Source organism: Hippichthys cyanospilos, chromosome 2 (genome assembly GCF_059441005.1).
Source record: "Hippichthys cyanospilos isolate Australia breed blue-spotted pipefish chromosome 2, RoL_Hcya_1.0, whole genome shotgun sequence".
Lineage (NCBI taxonomy): Eukaryota > Metazoa > Chordata > Actinopteri > Syngnathiformes > Syngnathidae > Hippichthys > Hippichthys cyanospilos.
In genome coordinates this window covers 26,368,603-26,384,563 of record NC_142370.1, presented here as the reverse complement: position 1 = coordinate 26,384,563, position 15,961 = coordinate 26,368,603, and the positions used below count along the sequence as shown (strand labels likewise).

The 15,961-nt window shown below is 42.0% G+C and overlaps 1 protein-coding gene across 1 annotated transcript in view; it reads right to left on the bottom strand.

Moving 5' to 3' along the window:
* Positions 1-15,961, bottom strand: part of kmt2d (lysine (K)-specific methyltransferase 2D) — a 38,689-nt gene that overhangs the window by 15,524 nt on the left and 7,204 nt on the right. The window contains exons 12-39 of the mRNA XM_088408901.1: positions 15,190-15,935; positions 14,985-15,098; positions 14,777-14,890; positions 14,568-14,672; positions 14,292-14,473; positions 13,881-14,045; positions 13,620-13,729; positions 13,482-13,523; positions 13,206-13,391; positions 12,941-13,111; positions 12,741-12,863; positions 10,892-11,013; positions 10,660-10,795; positions 10,276-10,353; positions 7,457-7,534; positions 7,200-7,358; positions 7,019-7,088; positions 6,700-6,938; positions 6,531-6,604; positions 6,280-6,330; positions 4,626-6,188; positions 4,366-4,539; positions 3,041-3,180; positions 1,043-2,793; positions 825-948; positions 605-686; positions 467-533; positions 126-358 (exon numbers count right to left, since the gene is read on the bottom strand). Coding sequence (XP_088265027.1) covers positions 126-358; positions 467-533; positions 605-686; positions 825-948; positions 1,043-2,793; positions 3,041-3,180; positions 4,366-4,539; positions 4,626-6,188; positions 6,280-6,330; positions 6,531-6,604; positions 6,700-6,938; positions 7,019-7,088; positions 7,200-7,358; positions 7,457-7,534; positions 10,276-10,353; positions 10,660-10,795; positions 10,892-11,013; positions 12,741-12,863; positions 12,941-13,111; positions 13,206-13,391; positions 13,482-13,523; positions 13,620-13,729; positions 13,881-14,045; positions 14,292-14,473; positions 14,568-14,672; positions 14,777-14,890; positions 14,985-15,098; positions 15,190-15,935 — 7,199 coding nt within the window. The remainder of the gene's footprint in view (positions 1-125; positions 359-466; positions 534-604; positions 687-824; positions 949-1,042; positions 2,794-3,040; positions 3,181-4,365; positions 4,540-4,625; positions 6,189-6,279; positions 6,331-6,530; positions 6,605-6,699; positions 6,939-7,018; positions 7,089-7,199; positions 7,359-7,456; positions 7,535-10,275; positions 10,354-10,659; positions 10,796-10,891; positions 11,014-12,740; positions 12,864-12,940; positions 13,112-13,205; positions 13,392-13,481; positions 13,524-13,619; positions 13,730-13,880; positions 14,046-14,291; positions 14,474-14,567; positions 14,673-14,776; positions 14,891-14,984; positions 15,099-15,189; positions 15,936-15,961) is intronic.

Here is a 15,961-nt window from a genome sequence, read left to right as displayed (position 1 = left end):
CACATATTTACACCTTTTTCAGCTAAAAGACATTTTCCTGAGTTGAACGATTATTAGGTTTAAATAGCAACCATGACCATAGACATACCCTGATTGGGTTAATAATGGGTAAATGGGTGACACACCTGATCTAGTTGTTTCTGAATTTTGCTCTGCTCTTCTGTGACCAACTTGAGTTTCTCAGCATCCGACTCTGCAAACTCTCTGCCAGCTTTCTTCGCAGTACGTTGCTTAGCACAAAGTGCCTTTCGTGATTTTCGATGGACTCCAATTTGTTCTTCCAAAAATTTTAACTGCATTTGGAGTAATTGCTGAGTGTGAACAAGCCATTCCTCATACTGGTGCTGTTCCGAATTATCTGTAATCAGAAAATTACCTTAGGCATCTACAGTATATGGGAGGTGCACTCCTAAGATGGCAACAACTTATGAACCAATTGATTTGTAATTGTCAGTGCAGTACATACTGATGATTCCTTGAACAAACTGAGGAGGGTTTGGTCTCGGCTGAGGTGGATCAATGGTTTCTCCCTCCTGAACACAAATAAAATTGTTCATGTAAAATCCCATCATATTAAATATACCACTTTGCCAAAAGAGCTTACCTTTGGAGGTCCAGATGAAATTTGACCTGGATCTGTGCTCGAGGCAGATGACAGTCTTTGAGCAAGTAGGGAAACCTGTTGCCTGAAAAGAAAGCAAAACATGCAGTAATGACAACAGTGATAGAGACAAAACAAGCTGTCTAGAAATTGTGTTTTGTTCACAAGACATCACACTTGGGGTGTTGTTGTTGTTTTGTTTTTTGTTTTTTTTTAACAGTACCTGTTTATCCCAGGAGGGACAACCATAGGGTCCTGTGCTAACACTCTTTTGATACCCTTAAGAGCCACCATCTTTGCCTTGGCAATGGGATCCATTATGTCTTCTGTCGCAAATTTTTCTAAATCTGCAAAAAAACAAAAACAAAGCAATGTCTCTTGATGAACTGTCGCGTGGAAAAACTAGTTTTGCAGAACAGAACACAGAAAAGTAGAGGTTACCTTTGTCGGGGAAAAAATTGCTGGTCAGAGGTGACTGTTTCACCACAGGTTGCTGAGGTGCATGATTAAGACCTGCATGCATTCCGGGCTGCCCCATTCTCACCATGGCTTGCTGCTGGCTCATGCCCATTCGAGGTGACTGTGTCATTGCACTCCCCAAAAACCTTTGTTGATGCTGCAGGACATGTGGAGCACGTGGTACCATGCCGGGCTGAGCCATCACTGCTTGAGATGGGGGACGCTGGTGTTGTGGCAGCATTAAGGGTCCGACTGCTTGTGGGTTTGACTGCTGACTTGGAACGCACGGAAAATGGTGCGCCATGCCTCCCTGATGAAGGGAGCTTAGCTGTTGCTGCTTCTGCTGTTCCTTCTTCTCATGTTCCAGAAGATCTTGTATTAGGAGAGGCAGCTCGCCCTCCAATGAGCTTTCAACCTTTGCTAAATCTACAGCAGCAGAGTGTGGTCCAACATCAGGCAGGTCAAGTGCATCATCACCAATATCAGCATGTGCAGCAACTGTAGGAAAAGGCATGGCCCCATCTTGGCCTTGTAGTGGGAATGGAAGTCCCCCTAAACGAACAGAACTGAGTGAAGCTGGTTGGTGTTCTTGCTGTGCAGGCATGGCCGACGTTGCGTTCCCACCCAGAAGCAAAGAGACAGCCTCTACCATTTCATCTTTTACAGCATTCTGTCCTGGCAGGATCTGAGGTGTGAGAGTTTCTACTTTTACTTCAGAGTTAGCAGCTGTGTCAGGGGTGGGCGGCATTTGAGTTGATGACCTGCCTGGCGAGGCCGGTGTTGTTGAGAGAGACTTTTGTCCAGGCTCCAACTTGGGTTTTTCTTCTACTTTAACAAGTGCGGAGCCAGAGGTTGATGAAGGGGTTTCGCTTTCGGCTTCTACTAAACGCAGTTGGTCTGAAAAGCCATCCTTAGGGTCTCCTTGGTCTAGTTCTGGGTCAGTGTAAGCCAGCAGGTCAAATTCATCACTATTAAGCAAGTCATCAAGATGTGGATCGTTAGTTTCGAGGTTGTCCAGGTTTCCCAATTCATCATCTCCTTTATCAGGGTCCAAGTCAAGAGCTAAATCCTCTTCATCCTCCACACCTCCATCTCCAGGGGCATCCCCAAGGCTCTCGAGATCAGGCTCTGCTAGTGTTGTGTTGTGTTCCACCACAGCACTTTCATTTTGTCCTGGAACTAAACTTGATTGTGAGAGTTGATGATGTTCTGTGCTAGGAGTATTGGGAGCTGAAGCGCCTACCTGGGGCTGCTGTGTTCCTGGGACTGCAGATTGCTGAGGTAATAAAGCTGACAATTCACTCTGCTGTAATTTTAACTGTGAGTTGATAACCCCATCAGATGAAATAGCACTGGCATGTGCAATGGAATGCTGCTGAACATAGGGTGCTGGCATCTCTTGTGGGACAAAGTGTCGCTGTCTGGGGTGCGGTCCATGAGGCATAAAATGGGGTCTCAGTGGTAACCTCTGTGAGTTGTGTCTTAATTCAATAAACTGTGGTGGGGGTCCTTGGCCTATGGTTTGTATGTTCTCTCTTCCATGCCCTGGTATCATTGAATGAGAGTGACCCATAACTTCCATAGCCTGGATGTTGACAGCAGAAGTGAGATTGTGCCTTATGGCCATAGCCTCCATGCCAGGTTGGGGGAATCTCCTTGGCCCTGAAGCATGCCACTGAGGAGGGAACGGTGAACGAGGAAACATGCCCTGGGGCTTGTTGGGCCCTGATGGCCTAAAGACAGAGATGAAGATAGGAGAGTCTTTAACTTTCAATGCAAAAGTACGTATAAAGTTACTCATACACATTTTCAAAGGAAAAACGTAAACAACTGCAAAGGCGCTTATTCCATCAGTTAGGAGGCACATGGCACAAAAAACACAGATTTACTATAAAATATGAGAGGTAAAAAGGTAACGTAACATACATTGCTTTCTACCCTACTGATTAATTTTAACAGCTGCATAGCTTGCATGCATACCTGAGTGTATTAGGGTCCATGATTGCAGGAGTCCCAGTGGCTGACGGGCAAATTAGCTTGTCGCCCATGCCGCTGGCATTCACAGGGATCTTATTCATAACAGTGGCCTGAGAACCAGCAGTATTAACGGCGACACGATCCTGATTAAACAAGACAAAAGTAAAAAACCAGTATGTTAAACTTTTGTCATAGGTGACAATTCCCCCACCTCGCTCACTATAGCTTTGATACTTTGCACTCTGGAAAGAGCAACGCAGAGACTGCTTCTTTTGTCAAGCCATCATTACACTGAACTTAAAATACCGACGCATCCCATAATGCAGCTCTTTTTGTTTGTTTGTAACATACAAAACCTTCCTGATTACACTACTATTGTATAAATAATATATAACTTACTGACCTTCTAATCAACTGAGGTAAATGTTTTATGTAAATAAAAGTACTAAATAATACATGTAGTATTAAAAAAATAGCAAAAAGGTAGTTTGTGCCAAAAAAGGGAAATTGCTGATCAAACAAGAGTGAAAGACAAATATATTGCATTTGTATTAATTAATCAAAAGAGTTTTACTTAAGATAGCTGCATCTATTAAAGACTTAGTCGGGGTGAAATGAGTCTGAGAGTAGTAAGTACAGTAAAATCCCCTACCTCGCGGGTTCCAGGACCTTGTGTTTTCAGTTTTTTTCTTTTGTTTGTAAATGTTACTGGGTATTTTTTGCACTATTGCTTTGAATCTAAATACTGCACACCACAAAAAAATAAATAAATAAATAAAATCACTATATAACTGATTCAGCCTATTACAGCATAACTCTCATTTTGTCAGCTGACTGTCAATTGTGTTATTTCAGTACACATATATCACACAGCCACGTCTCAAATATCACTGGAAATCAGTCCTTACTGCCAGCAATATGGACCAAGCTCTGACATGAGCGATACAGGGACCAAACAGCACAAATCAGGGGATTTGGTACCCCATACTCCCAAAGAACCCCCGACAGAACTCCGCAAGGTACATGGTTGACCATGGTACCAACTCCCATGCAACCTCGAGGATCCTGCCAAAAGTGTACAGTAGCTGGTCTATTTGTTCCACGGTTGGGACAAAAATCACATCGCTCCACCTGAATCTGAGGTTCGACTTCCTAACTGACCCTCCTCTCCAGCATCCCTAAACAGACCTTACCCGGGAGGCTGATATCTGTAGACAATTAGAAATCTTTTGGGGGTCAGGGAACTGGCATCAAGTACTCACAGATTTTTGTCTCATTTGCTTGGTGCCTTTCAACCATAACTAGCAGCAGCTGATGTTTCACTGTACCTGAGGATAAGGAGGTGGTGCTCTGTGGATCTTATCTTGTTGAAATGCTCCCATCTCTACTCCTGGCCATCCAGGAGAGGCATTGCCTGCAGCGGCTGCAGCTGCCTCCTTTTCTTGTCTCATGGTGTTCCGTTGCATTTGTTGTCTGATTAGAAATTCCCTCAATCGCTGACGCTAAATATATAAAGAAACACATGATTTAAAACAGAAGAATTGTAGGAGCAGCTAATCATTATGCTCGATCAAATATACTTTAATACCTGTCTGTGCTTCTCCAGCTCAGAGGGACTTAAACCCACAAGCGCAGGATCTTGCACTGCTGACACATCAGACATTTCTTGACTGCCCGGCAAGGATGACTGATGAAGTGCATCTTGAGAACCGGAAGTAGTTATGAGTCTAGAGCTGTAGCTGTCAGCAACAGTAGTTTGCTGTGTTTGCGGCTGGGGTTGTTGTGCCTGTTGTTGGGCTATCTGAACGCTTCCTGTGCTTGGGCCGAATGCAGGAGGGGGTGCTGAGGATTTGCAAGAAAGTGGATCCCCGATAGGGCTACCATTGGAATGGCATTGAGGTGATTGATTTGAATTAGGCGAATTTTTGAAACTTGGAGTTCCATCTGGAGCAGCAGATGTGGGACCATGTGGTTTATGGATAGCCATAAAAGGGTCTCTAGATTGTGGCCTTGAGGGTGGCTGAGAAGAATGATCTGGAGACTGGAAACGTGGGGTTACGGGAGACTGTGCAGAATAGGCATCATTGGAGATTCCCCCAGGAGTGTGGGGAGACTGACAACTGCCCTGGGATTGCGGACTTGAAGGAACTCTGGAGCACAACTCTTGTTGGGTTGTAGGGTGCCTCTGCGGTAAAAGGGAACCACTGTCGCCTGACTGCAACTTGAGAGCTAGTGGGGACTGAATGTGGTGGTCAGAGAAATTGTGAGAGGGAGACTGCCTGTACCCTTCTGATGGGTGGCTTGGGGAGGCTCCAGGATGAAGCCCTCCGCCATCCCCTTGGTGCATTCGTGGTGTCAAAGGTGCCTTGAATAATCCATCCCCGGGCTCCAGCATTCCAGCAGGGGAGCCAGCGGCAAGGTCAGGTCTTCCGATGGAAGTGGAGCGAGGAGAAGGTGCACTCATATCAGCTCTATACTGGCTGGCAGGAGAAGACACAACTGAGGGTACTGGGGATGAACCATATTCGGTCTGCAGAGTTCTTTGAGGATCTCCATAGTGTGTGTTATGAGATGGCGAGAAAATAGGTGACTCAATCCCGGCACTTCTTGAATGAGGACTTTGTAGAGGTGTACTGGACTCTTGAGAACCTTGCTGAGATTGTGTTAAATGACCCTGTTGATGCTGTAACTGTGATCTAAAATAGGGGTCAACCTGCTGAGCCCGTCTAGTGGCTCCTGAAGTCCCTGGTTGCATGTCAAAGGGGCCAAGACTAGCTGGCCGTCCCTGAGGAGGCCCATGCGGGCCGGAAGTTGAATAACCTGAGGAAGAGGCCTGTATGGGGCTTGCCCCAGAATAGGATAAAGGAGTTGCTGGGTGAGAGTGAGAACGTGGCGACTGAGGGGGGAGCTTGGCAAAAGGATCTGTACGCATTTCAGCTGATCCTGGGGTCTTTGCAATACCATCTGAGAAAAAGACAGAGGATGATCCTGAATCTGGGGGGAGAGGATATGGGCTTTCTGCCGAGCTTGGCTGAGACGAGATGGACGTCGACCCAGAAGGCGGGGGGATCTGGAGGTGTAAACTGGGTCTTTCCCCTTTAATACGCATAGGCTCTGTCTTAACAGGCCTGCACACCTGACTCTCTGCTTGCTATGAGATGGAAAAAATAAACAAAAATTAGTGTAGAAATTGTGTTTACAATTTTTTGCAACGTCTGTGACTACAAGACATATTAACTCACCTTCTGTGCCTTGTTGATCCTCTGGGCTGCTCGGTTGTCTTTGGCCTTTTGCTATTCAAAAAGAAAAAAAATAATTAAATAAAAATCCAATGCTATTTATTGTTTGACAGGAATAGTGGCCTTTTTCATTCCACTCAATGATGATCAAACTAAAATGGATACACATTAACCCAGTTGTTTTATGCTACAATAATTAATGTAACATGTAATGTGACTTATGTTTTATTGTTGACAAATATGACAGGACCTACCAGATAAGGAACCTTATCAGCTGCAGACACTTTTCTCCAGATCTTCATGATTTGCTTACAGCGACTTGCCCAGTCTGGGAAAGGTCAAAATAGGCAACATAATTATAATATGTCACAAAGCTACAATTAAACATTTTTTTATCAAATGGTAACCGCTTTCCACAGACACCTGGGTAGTCCTGTCTGAGAGTGGGAAAGTTGCTATTGGCATAAAGCACAGGAGAAATGGTTGATAGCTCTCCCAGCTCCTCGTCTTTCTCCCATCGCTGGAGACTGCGCTGGTTGTAAGACAGTCCATCACCTTCTGCCTCAGTTGGGGTTGGTGGGGAAGAAGGAGTTGCTGGGGTGGATGGAGTAGCCCAGGGACTCTCCTCACCACCATTTGGACTAAACATCCCACCTTTTTCCCTGAACACAAATTTAAGACGATTAATGGTGACATGAAGTGAGGTATGCTATAAAATGCAGATTAAGAAATCACTTCCTACCGCATGTCAAAGAATGGTGACTGAGAAAGAGCAGGGAAGGCATCCATAACTCCAGCTGAGGGCAGAGATCCTACAAAAGATTAATATTTCATAATCTACCACATGTCAAGCTTCAGACAATCACTGTTCCAAGCTAGTAAGATGGAAATAGGATCCATTGTAGATATCCCATTCTTCACACCTGAGAGGAGAGCTCTTTGGGGCAAGACGCAACAATTGAGTTCTCCCTTATTGCCCTCTGAGATGGGCTTTATACCCTCCAAAGTGGAACCTTCTGACACTCCCAGAACCTTCCTGAAAAACTGCTCAGAATCTTGATTCTCTACTCCTTGTGGAAGACCTTGACAAGGAGGGACAACACCAAAAAAGGAAAATTAATCACCTCTGAAACATTCATTTTTTTAGATGTAGGTCCAAAGCATCATGTACAAGGATTACCTTCTCTTTTTTCTGCATCCATGTCATGAGGTTCAGTTGACCCAAGGTCCTTCACTGTTGAGGATGGTGCAGAGACTCCTGAAAAATATTTAAGTTTACAATACATACTATTACATTCAGAATAGGTATGAATGTGCACAAAGGTAGACATTGAGAGTACAATTAAACCACAATACAGATTTATTGTATTATCATTTCATTAGCTGAGTGTGAGCCCATAGCTGAGTGTGGCAGAAACACACAAATTGTAGGCTCGAATCACTTTGCTGTTTGCTGCTGTTTGCATTGACGAATGCTTCTTTCACACGTTGCCAGGCTTCCACCACTCAATGAGCAATGGTGGATTGCTAATGTAGCTAAACATACAGAGAAGCCAAAAGGTCGCTTTGCATCCGGAATCTTCATAACTTAAGCCAAATTTCTGTAAGTAGCATTATGAGAAGGACAAAGTCGAGAAAGTTACGCTAATTACTAAACTATAGAAATGCAACCATGAAATGCAGAAACAAGTGTTTGTGTGATACAGTGCACTTGACAGCTTTGGACTGCCTTGAAAACTGTTACTACAGATTGTAACCAAATTTGAAAAGCAAAAATAGTAAGTAACTGTGAAGAAACTAACATATAATTACTTTGCCATTGACACAAACACTAGAGGCCTCAAATGATGTGACTCTTTATCAGCAGCATTATTTTTGTATGCACTAAGGAGTGCTAAATTTGAATTCTTACTTGAGATTTGCACAATAAATGTTATCTTGTTTAATATTTGTTTCATCACTATTAATTCCAGAAGTTTAACCTCTCTTATTGAGCTCACAATTAACGCACATTGGAAACTCTACTTACAAAATCTATTTTTATGGAATTCATTTTGTAATGTGAATATTGTGAAAATTCCAGTTTCCAAGCCCAAAAATAAGCGCTACTCTACCCTTTAAATTCATATTAATGGTAGCAGTTGACAATATGAATGCAATTCATTTGTTTGCCTTGACATGATGCTGGTGTGTTGGTGGTGCGTGTAGAGATCTTTGTTTAGGTTGTTTTATCTGTACTTGTTTAGGTTGTTCTATCTGTATTTTCCAATTTACAGGGTTCGAGGCATCATTTACAAGTCTACAGGAGCAATAATCAGTGCTTCATCATGCTTCAATCATTTGCCTGCATCTTGGAAGCATTATTTTTTCACAGGGATGCATACTTTCAAATCGACGTGAGTCCATTGGATGCATTGTTTTTTGACATCAAAACATTACTCATTTACCATCTACTCTTTTAACAAAACCTGAGGACTTTGGAACATTTTTGACAACTTTGTCCACAGCGTTTGTTTTGATCTCAGGGGGAAAAAAAGAACATCAATCCAGAAAAAAAAAAGCTTTGTTTACATAAATCAGTGCTTCTCTATTATATTTTGCCAAACCCCTCCTCAAAAAGAGAAAACCTTTCGCACCCCGCCCTCACTCAATGAGCTCACTATAAATAAGATATTATATCAATTATCAAATATCAAAACCTTTATTTTTAACATTAACAACAACAAAAAAAACAACATAAATCAACTGTTAATTATTTTTTACAGGGTTTGTACGGGCTACATCTTAGTCTAAAACAGAAAAAAACATAACCAAGTGCATCAAAGTGCCTGAAACTTAAAACAATTGAGTAAAAGAAGAAAATTCTTATTTTATTGCAATTACACTCACATGACAAAAACAAAGCATTTCCCCTTGGGTCATCCACGGACCCCCCTGGGATCACCTCAACAAACAAACACTAAGTAAAAAGCCGACTTCTACCAAAATGGAGTTAAATGAAATTCTATCTATGGTGGTGATATTAAGATGATGACAGATGCTCCATGTAAGTACATTCTTATATTTTAATAAATTTTACTGTAGGGCATCTCAGTGGAAGAGTGTATAGCCCGTCTGCCTCACGGTTAAGAGTTCCGAGTTCAATTCCAGCTCGCTCAGGCCTTCCTGTGTGGAGTATACATGTTGTCTCCGAGCCTGCGTAGGTTCTCTTTGGGCACTCCAGCTTCCTCCCGTACTCCGAAAAAACGTGCATGGCAGGTGCATTGGACACTCTAAATTGTCCTTAGATGTGATTGGGTGAATGAATGGTTGTTCATCCCTGTGTGACCTGCGATTGGCTGGTAACCAGATGAGGGTGTGTGTCCCCCACCCCCGCTACTGCCCGAAGACAGTTAAGCACCAGCTTACCCCAGACCATAATGAGGATAAGTGGCTATAGAATGGATGGAAATTTTACTGTTGCATTTGTGAATATCTCATGTTGGTTTTTGCTCAGAAGAAAAAGCAAGACCGCAGTAAACATCAGAATTCATGTCTCTCGTTTGTGCAAAGTCTGCATACAAATAAATGATAAAAATGCATCAAAAACTGTAGCAAATATATATCAGAATTACCAGCTACAGCATAGGGGAGATATCGCGGGTTGTGATGACACATTACATTCGAGTCTTGTTGGAGCGAGGGGTGGTGTCTCATGATTATACCTGCACGCTAAGGGCAAACACCGTCTTTCGTATTCTGAATTTTCCTCCGTAACAAAAGACAATATTTGCCACAAGGGGAGTTTTGTAACTGGAACTTTTCATAATAAGAGCTACTGGCACCACTCTGGTCAGAAATGATTCATTTATTAAATTAAAAATATTAACAGCTTCAATTTTCTATGCTGTTAGGTATGGTGTTATGGTGTATGTATATTGTGATTTTAATTTTGGGCCATATTGCCCAACCCTAATTCAGACTAAAGCAAAATGTTTATGGATGTGTCCAGTCACTAACCTGCACCTTCTCCCTGAGCCTGTGGGGCCTCACTGCCCTCTTGCTTGAGATTATGCACCAGACGATCCTTGGCCTCAACTAATGAGGAATATAAAAGTTACATATGAATACTTATTGACAAAAGCCCAGTTTCCACCAATAAATCTACTCTACTCTGCTCGACAACCAGTTTTCAATGCGAAATCTACTCTATTCTACTCATGACAAAGAAGAAAAAAAAAAAAAAAAAAAAGAGTACAGTAGAGTAGAGTAGATTTCTTTGTAGAAACTGGGCTTTTGTTGAGTAGAATGGCGTAGAGTATTCTTAGTGGAAACTGGGCTAAAGAGTAAACTTGTTTGTAGTTACATTTTCAAGGAGTTACAAGTTCAAGTAGATTTTCTTACTTTCGTGAAAAGTACTTTTGATTGACGATGGTGCTGGTAATGAGGGTTGAAGAATGCATGCCACTGGCCTCTGCCCAGGGGTTGTCATTACAGCCTTCTTACTCAAGTCTATGAGTGTCTTTCCAAAGAAAGCCTCCTACACCAAAAACAAGTATTGCGCACACAGATATTTTACTAGGAAATTGGTCCATAACTTTTAATTGGGGTATCACAGAGAGACAGACTAACAAACCTGGAGATAGGCTGGAAACATGTCTTCAAGTTTGCTCTTTTTTCGTCCTCGACGTTTCTTAGCCTGTTCCTCACCCTCCAATGGTTTAGGATCCATGATGTTATCTGTATCAGGATGGGGTCCTACGCACAGAAACAATCAAAACATTGGCAAAATTTAAAATTTTCATTGATAGACGTTCAAATACACAACATACAGTACTTTAAAAAAAAAAAAAAAAAACGTGTGTTCATATGTTTACTAAGGATGAGATGAATGAGCTTTTGTGAGACCAGATTGGGACACCACGAAATTTCCTGCCCCTGCACAGCACGAGGTCTTTTTGTTGTCAAATATGACCATACCGATAATGTATGGAGAGGAATTCTTATATTTATTTTGAAATTGTTCCCAGAAAACATGTTGTGGCAATGGACACAAATGACAACTGACAAATGTTGCAATAAAAGAGTTATAAGTCGTGTCTCGATATACACAACATAACCTTGTCCAAAGATTACATTTACCTTAATTCATCAAATATAAGTCTTTTTCCCCAAAAGTGACTACATTCTATGAAGATTGACACACAGATGTGCATTTTTATACTGGACGTATTTTTACTAACAACAATTAATGTAACGGGACGAGCTAGAGGTTGGAAGGAAGTCAGTTGGCTGTTAGCATGGAGTAAATAAGATCAAATTTCTTGGTGTTATACTTGATTTAAAAATTAATACTGCCACACTTGACTTATTGCATGGAGATACGGGGAAATACATATAATACAAATACTCAGCCAGTTTCCAAACTCCGTATAAGTGCCACATGAATTAGTAACTGGTCAAAATATACAGAAAAATATAATATTACAAAAGATTATGTATAAACTGAGTAAGAGCTTATATAAATGTTTCTAAGTTACAATTTGACAAATAAGAAATATGCATGGTCAGTACATATGTGCGTATTATATATAAATAGAGTACATATTTGAAATGGAAATACGGCTATATATGAATTAAATTGATGCTGAAATCTAATAAGAGGAGTGTGACCTAATCCTGGACGAAGTGGCTGGGGAGAGGGAAGTCTGGGCTTCCCCGCTCAAGCTGCTGCCCCCATGACCCGACACCGGATAAAGCAAAAGAAAATGGGTGGATGAAGGATAGGTGTTTTTGTTCCCCAAAATTAAAGGGCTAATGTGTAAGATTTAGACTGTTTTTTTATTCAAAATGAATAAAATAAGTGATCATAAATGTAAAAAACTTGCAAATAAATGTGTTCTTAATGACCAACAGTATGTTTTAAATATAATCGTAGGTCTAGTTCTTAAATTATATTACATGGAGGATGGCACTCTTCTGGAGGCTGCCATGTCTGTTGTAGCTATAGACAATGGTAAATGCAGCACCTCCTGCTGTCTGTGATGTGAAACCGTCTAAATCTTACACATTGTCCGTTAAGTGTGAAATGTTCAAGAGGACATAGAGATATTGCTTTGGTATGAAAATACAGTAATTACATGTGTGCTTCTCCAACTGTGAGAGTAACACGAGTAAATATTTTGTAATCTCCACAGTGCTGTAAATGTCTTTGAGGGCATTCACACTTTTTCCACCCACATCAGATTCCACTTCCGCCAAAGAGAAAATGTATTTCTGATTCAAATCCCGAGCTCCATCCCTAGTCATAATAGTATTGAAAAAGCAGATGAAGCTAGCAGTCGCTCTTTTTTAAAATACAAGAACGCCCCTTCTAAATCAGCCAAAACAAGAAAGGCTTAAAAATATATCATTAAAACTACTACTATTTTAAATTGTAAATTAAAAAAAAAATGTCTCTTTCATGTGTCTCTTTTGATACTCACCCTCTTCGATGGTTCTCTCAATTGGCTGTCCGTCTAAAGTTGTCTCTCCAGCCAGCTGGGCAAAAAACTCTTTCTTCAATCGTGTGTGACACTTTCTTTGTCGCACCATGAAGCCTCCAATTCCTAATAATGAATGTATTATAAACAAATACTCAACCTTTTTTGTGAATCATTTTGAGCCCCCAAAAAAGAGACCTTACCAGGTCTGTAGGGCTTCCGTTTTCTTTTTTTACCATCTTCCGTATCATATATGCCCCCTTTGAGTGCATCACATTCAGCCAGGCCCTCAGTGCCTCCATCAACACCACCTTCTCTGTCAGGGCTTCCAGTGTTCTCCAACTTAGTGTCACAATCCATAGACTCGCCACAAACTGGATGAAATAAATTTGAGTTTGAAAACAGCACTGCATTTAGCACATAATCATGCCTGGTCAGAAGCCAATGAATAAGCAAAATTGTACCAACCTTTGCCCTCTTCCCCTTCTCCTTCCTCCCTTACATCCATTCCATCAGGGCCTCCTTCACAACACAAGGTGCCGAGACGAGAGCGTCGCTGCCGTCTCTTGAGCAAGGGAGACATGGAGATGGTCCGCAGCAGCGACATTCCTGATTCTGTCAACCAAACACCCTCCAATCGGTAGAATTGTGGCTCTGTAAATTTCACAAGGGAAAAAGTGAAAAAAAAGAAAAAGGAAAACAAAACAATGAATGCACAAAATTTTGGCCGCAAATTTCACTTACCTGGCTCTTTGATCCTTATAGAAGCCATAATGGCTGACTCAACTTAAGTGCAGAGAAAGAGGGGGAGAAAATCATTTGTTAATTTTATAAAGCAGCATTCCATGAACATTTTGTCATTTATGTACAGTTCTGACTCACCGACAGGTTTGGGAACATAGGGGCTACATGATGTACATGCAAAGCCCTCGTCAGATGCTTGTTCAACTTCATCCTCTGTATATAAACTCTCACAGACCGCATGTACCCAACTAGAAAGGCACACAGGATTAAACAGCGATATATGATATAAATGTGGATAACAAGTACTGCATTTGCCCTTGAAAGACATTATTAGTGACTTTATAATAAATATTTCAGCAAATTTTATTCACTTATGTAGTACTCATGAGCACCACCCACCGATCACAGTGCTGACACTGCAAAAGCAGCTCTTCCTCCATGAAATTCTCTCTGCATACTGGACAGGTGACGAGGCTGGCACAAGGGCCACAGTGAGTGTAGTTATTCTGCCACTCACAGTGAAAACCTGGTGAGTTGGAGCCGCACTGTACGCAGCACACACACCTGCAAATCAGAGAATTGCATATTAGTGATTTATCAATACATATACAACATTTAAAAAAATCCCAATTATGACAATGTGAGTGGTTACCAATCTGTCTTTTGCTACAGTGACAGTAAAATGAGTTTGGCTTCTGAATAGCTAAATGAATGTTTTACATAATATGCAAATGTACATGAATTAATTTCCATTTGACCCCATTCGAAGGCATAAGAATGAACAAAGCTTTCAAAGTTTTTGTTCTTTACCATTTGCATTTCCAACCTCCCTTGGGCACTGTGTGCAGGGGGGGATCCAAGCAATAGGTGTGATAGCTGACATCACAGTCATCGCACAGCAGCAGACGGGAAGGGTCTGAAGCCTTTCCACATACTTCACACACAATACATTCCAAACACCGCCACCCCTTGCGCAGCATTGTCTTTGTGATCTAAAGAAAATAGCAAGTTAAATTCATCTTGAATTAAAATAAGACTTTGTGGCAATGGAAAAAATACATATTAAAAAGGTAACATTGCATTTACTTTGCTGTTCACACAGTAAGGATGGTAACACTGAGCACACTGCGCACAAGCCAATAACTGTCCCTCTGCACCCTTTCCAAAGCTGCCGCAAACAACACACATATCCTGAAATACACAACAGATAGAATGAAAAGGAAAAGAAAAAATAAATAACAGTGGCACCTGCACCAAAATACAAATTAATTCAGTTAAAAAGGAAGGTGCTATACCTGGAGCAATACAAACTTGTCAGTGTTTGAAAAAAGCACCACTGTGTTCTGCATGGTGTCATCCTCCTCATCCTCCTCCTCTTTGCTTATTCCAGAGTCTGTGGTCATGCTTAGCTGTGGACAAGTGAAACAAAAATGAAACAAGCAGAGATAATGAATGTTATTCTCTCTACTAACCCAATGAGATCTGAATGAAAACCTGCCTTACCAAAAAGGCATCAATGCAAGAGGCCATGGCTTTGAGGCGAGACCTCCCCCCGCGCCCTCTTCCTCCACCACCTCCACGTGGCCTACGTTTCCCGGGGAAACTATTGCTTCGACCCTGATAAACGTATCACAAGTACCATAAGTCAGGTTTCTCTCAAACTGTCAAAAAAAAAAAAAAAAAAGGATGTTTAATAACAACCACTGACCTGTTTGACCCTCGAGCGGCCAGGGGATCCCCGGCGCTTCACTTTTTCTGCATTACTTCCAAGGGGTTCAAAGGGAAGCGAGTCATCAGTTTCAGACCGGCCAAGCTCCAGACAAAGATGAGGATCAGCTTCACCAGGAGAGCCCAGGAAACCACTGCTACTTTCGTCGCCGTGGCTAACATTGGACATTTCATCCAGCAGCAATTCCGGCTTCACCTCATCTTCCTGGGCTTCCTCTTTTATGTCCACATCGTGTCCTTCTATTCTCATTTGCTCATCGTCATCTTCCTCATCGTCCTCTTCTTCAGAGTGAGGTAGTAGCCTCTCCTTCGTTTTGACAGTAGAGGGTTCGTCTTGTGTGTCTGCTGGTAAAAGATGAAAAGAGGAAAGGTGGCATGTACTTGTGTCCTGTTCATCAGACTGGTGGACATGCTCTGCTTTCTCTACAGATGCTCCAGAAGGTGACGACTTTGACATTGTCCTACTGAATGCTATCCTTTGGAAGCCACCAGAACCAACGTTTATTAATGCTGTTGATAGAGGCATATCCACAGAAAGAGAAGCCTCCTGCTTCTCCACCTCCATATTTTCAGGGCCCTCCAGTGTTTCTTCTACAGGATTTTGAGGCATTCTCTGGGCAGCAGAACATTCCGTGTAAACTCGGATCACTTGGCTGACTGTCTCTTCTGCTTTCCTTTCATCAGCAGGTAGACAAGGGGCACCCTGTTTCGTCGAGCACTCTTCAGCTAGGATTAAGGAATGCATGTTATTA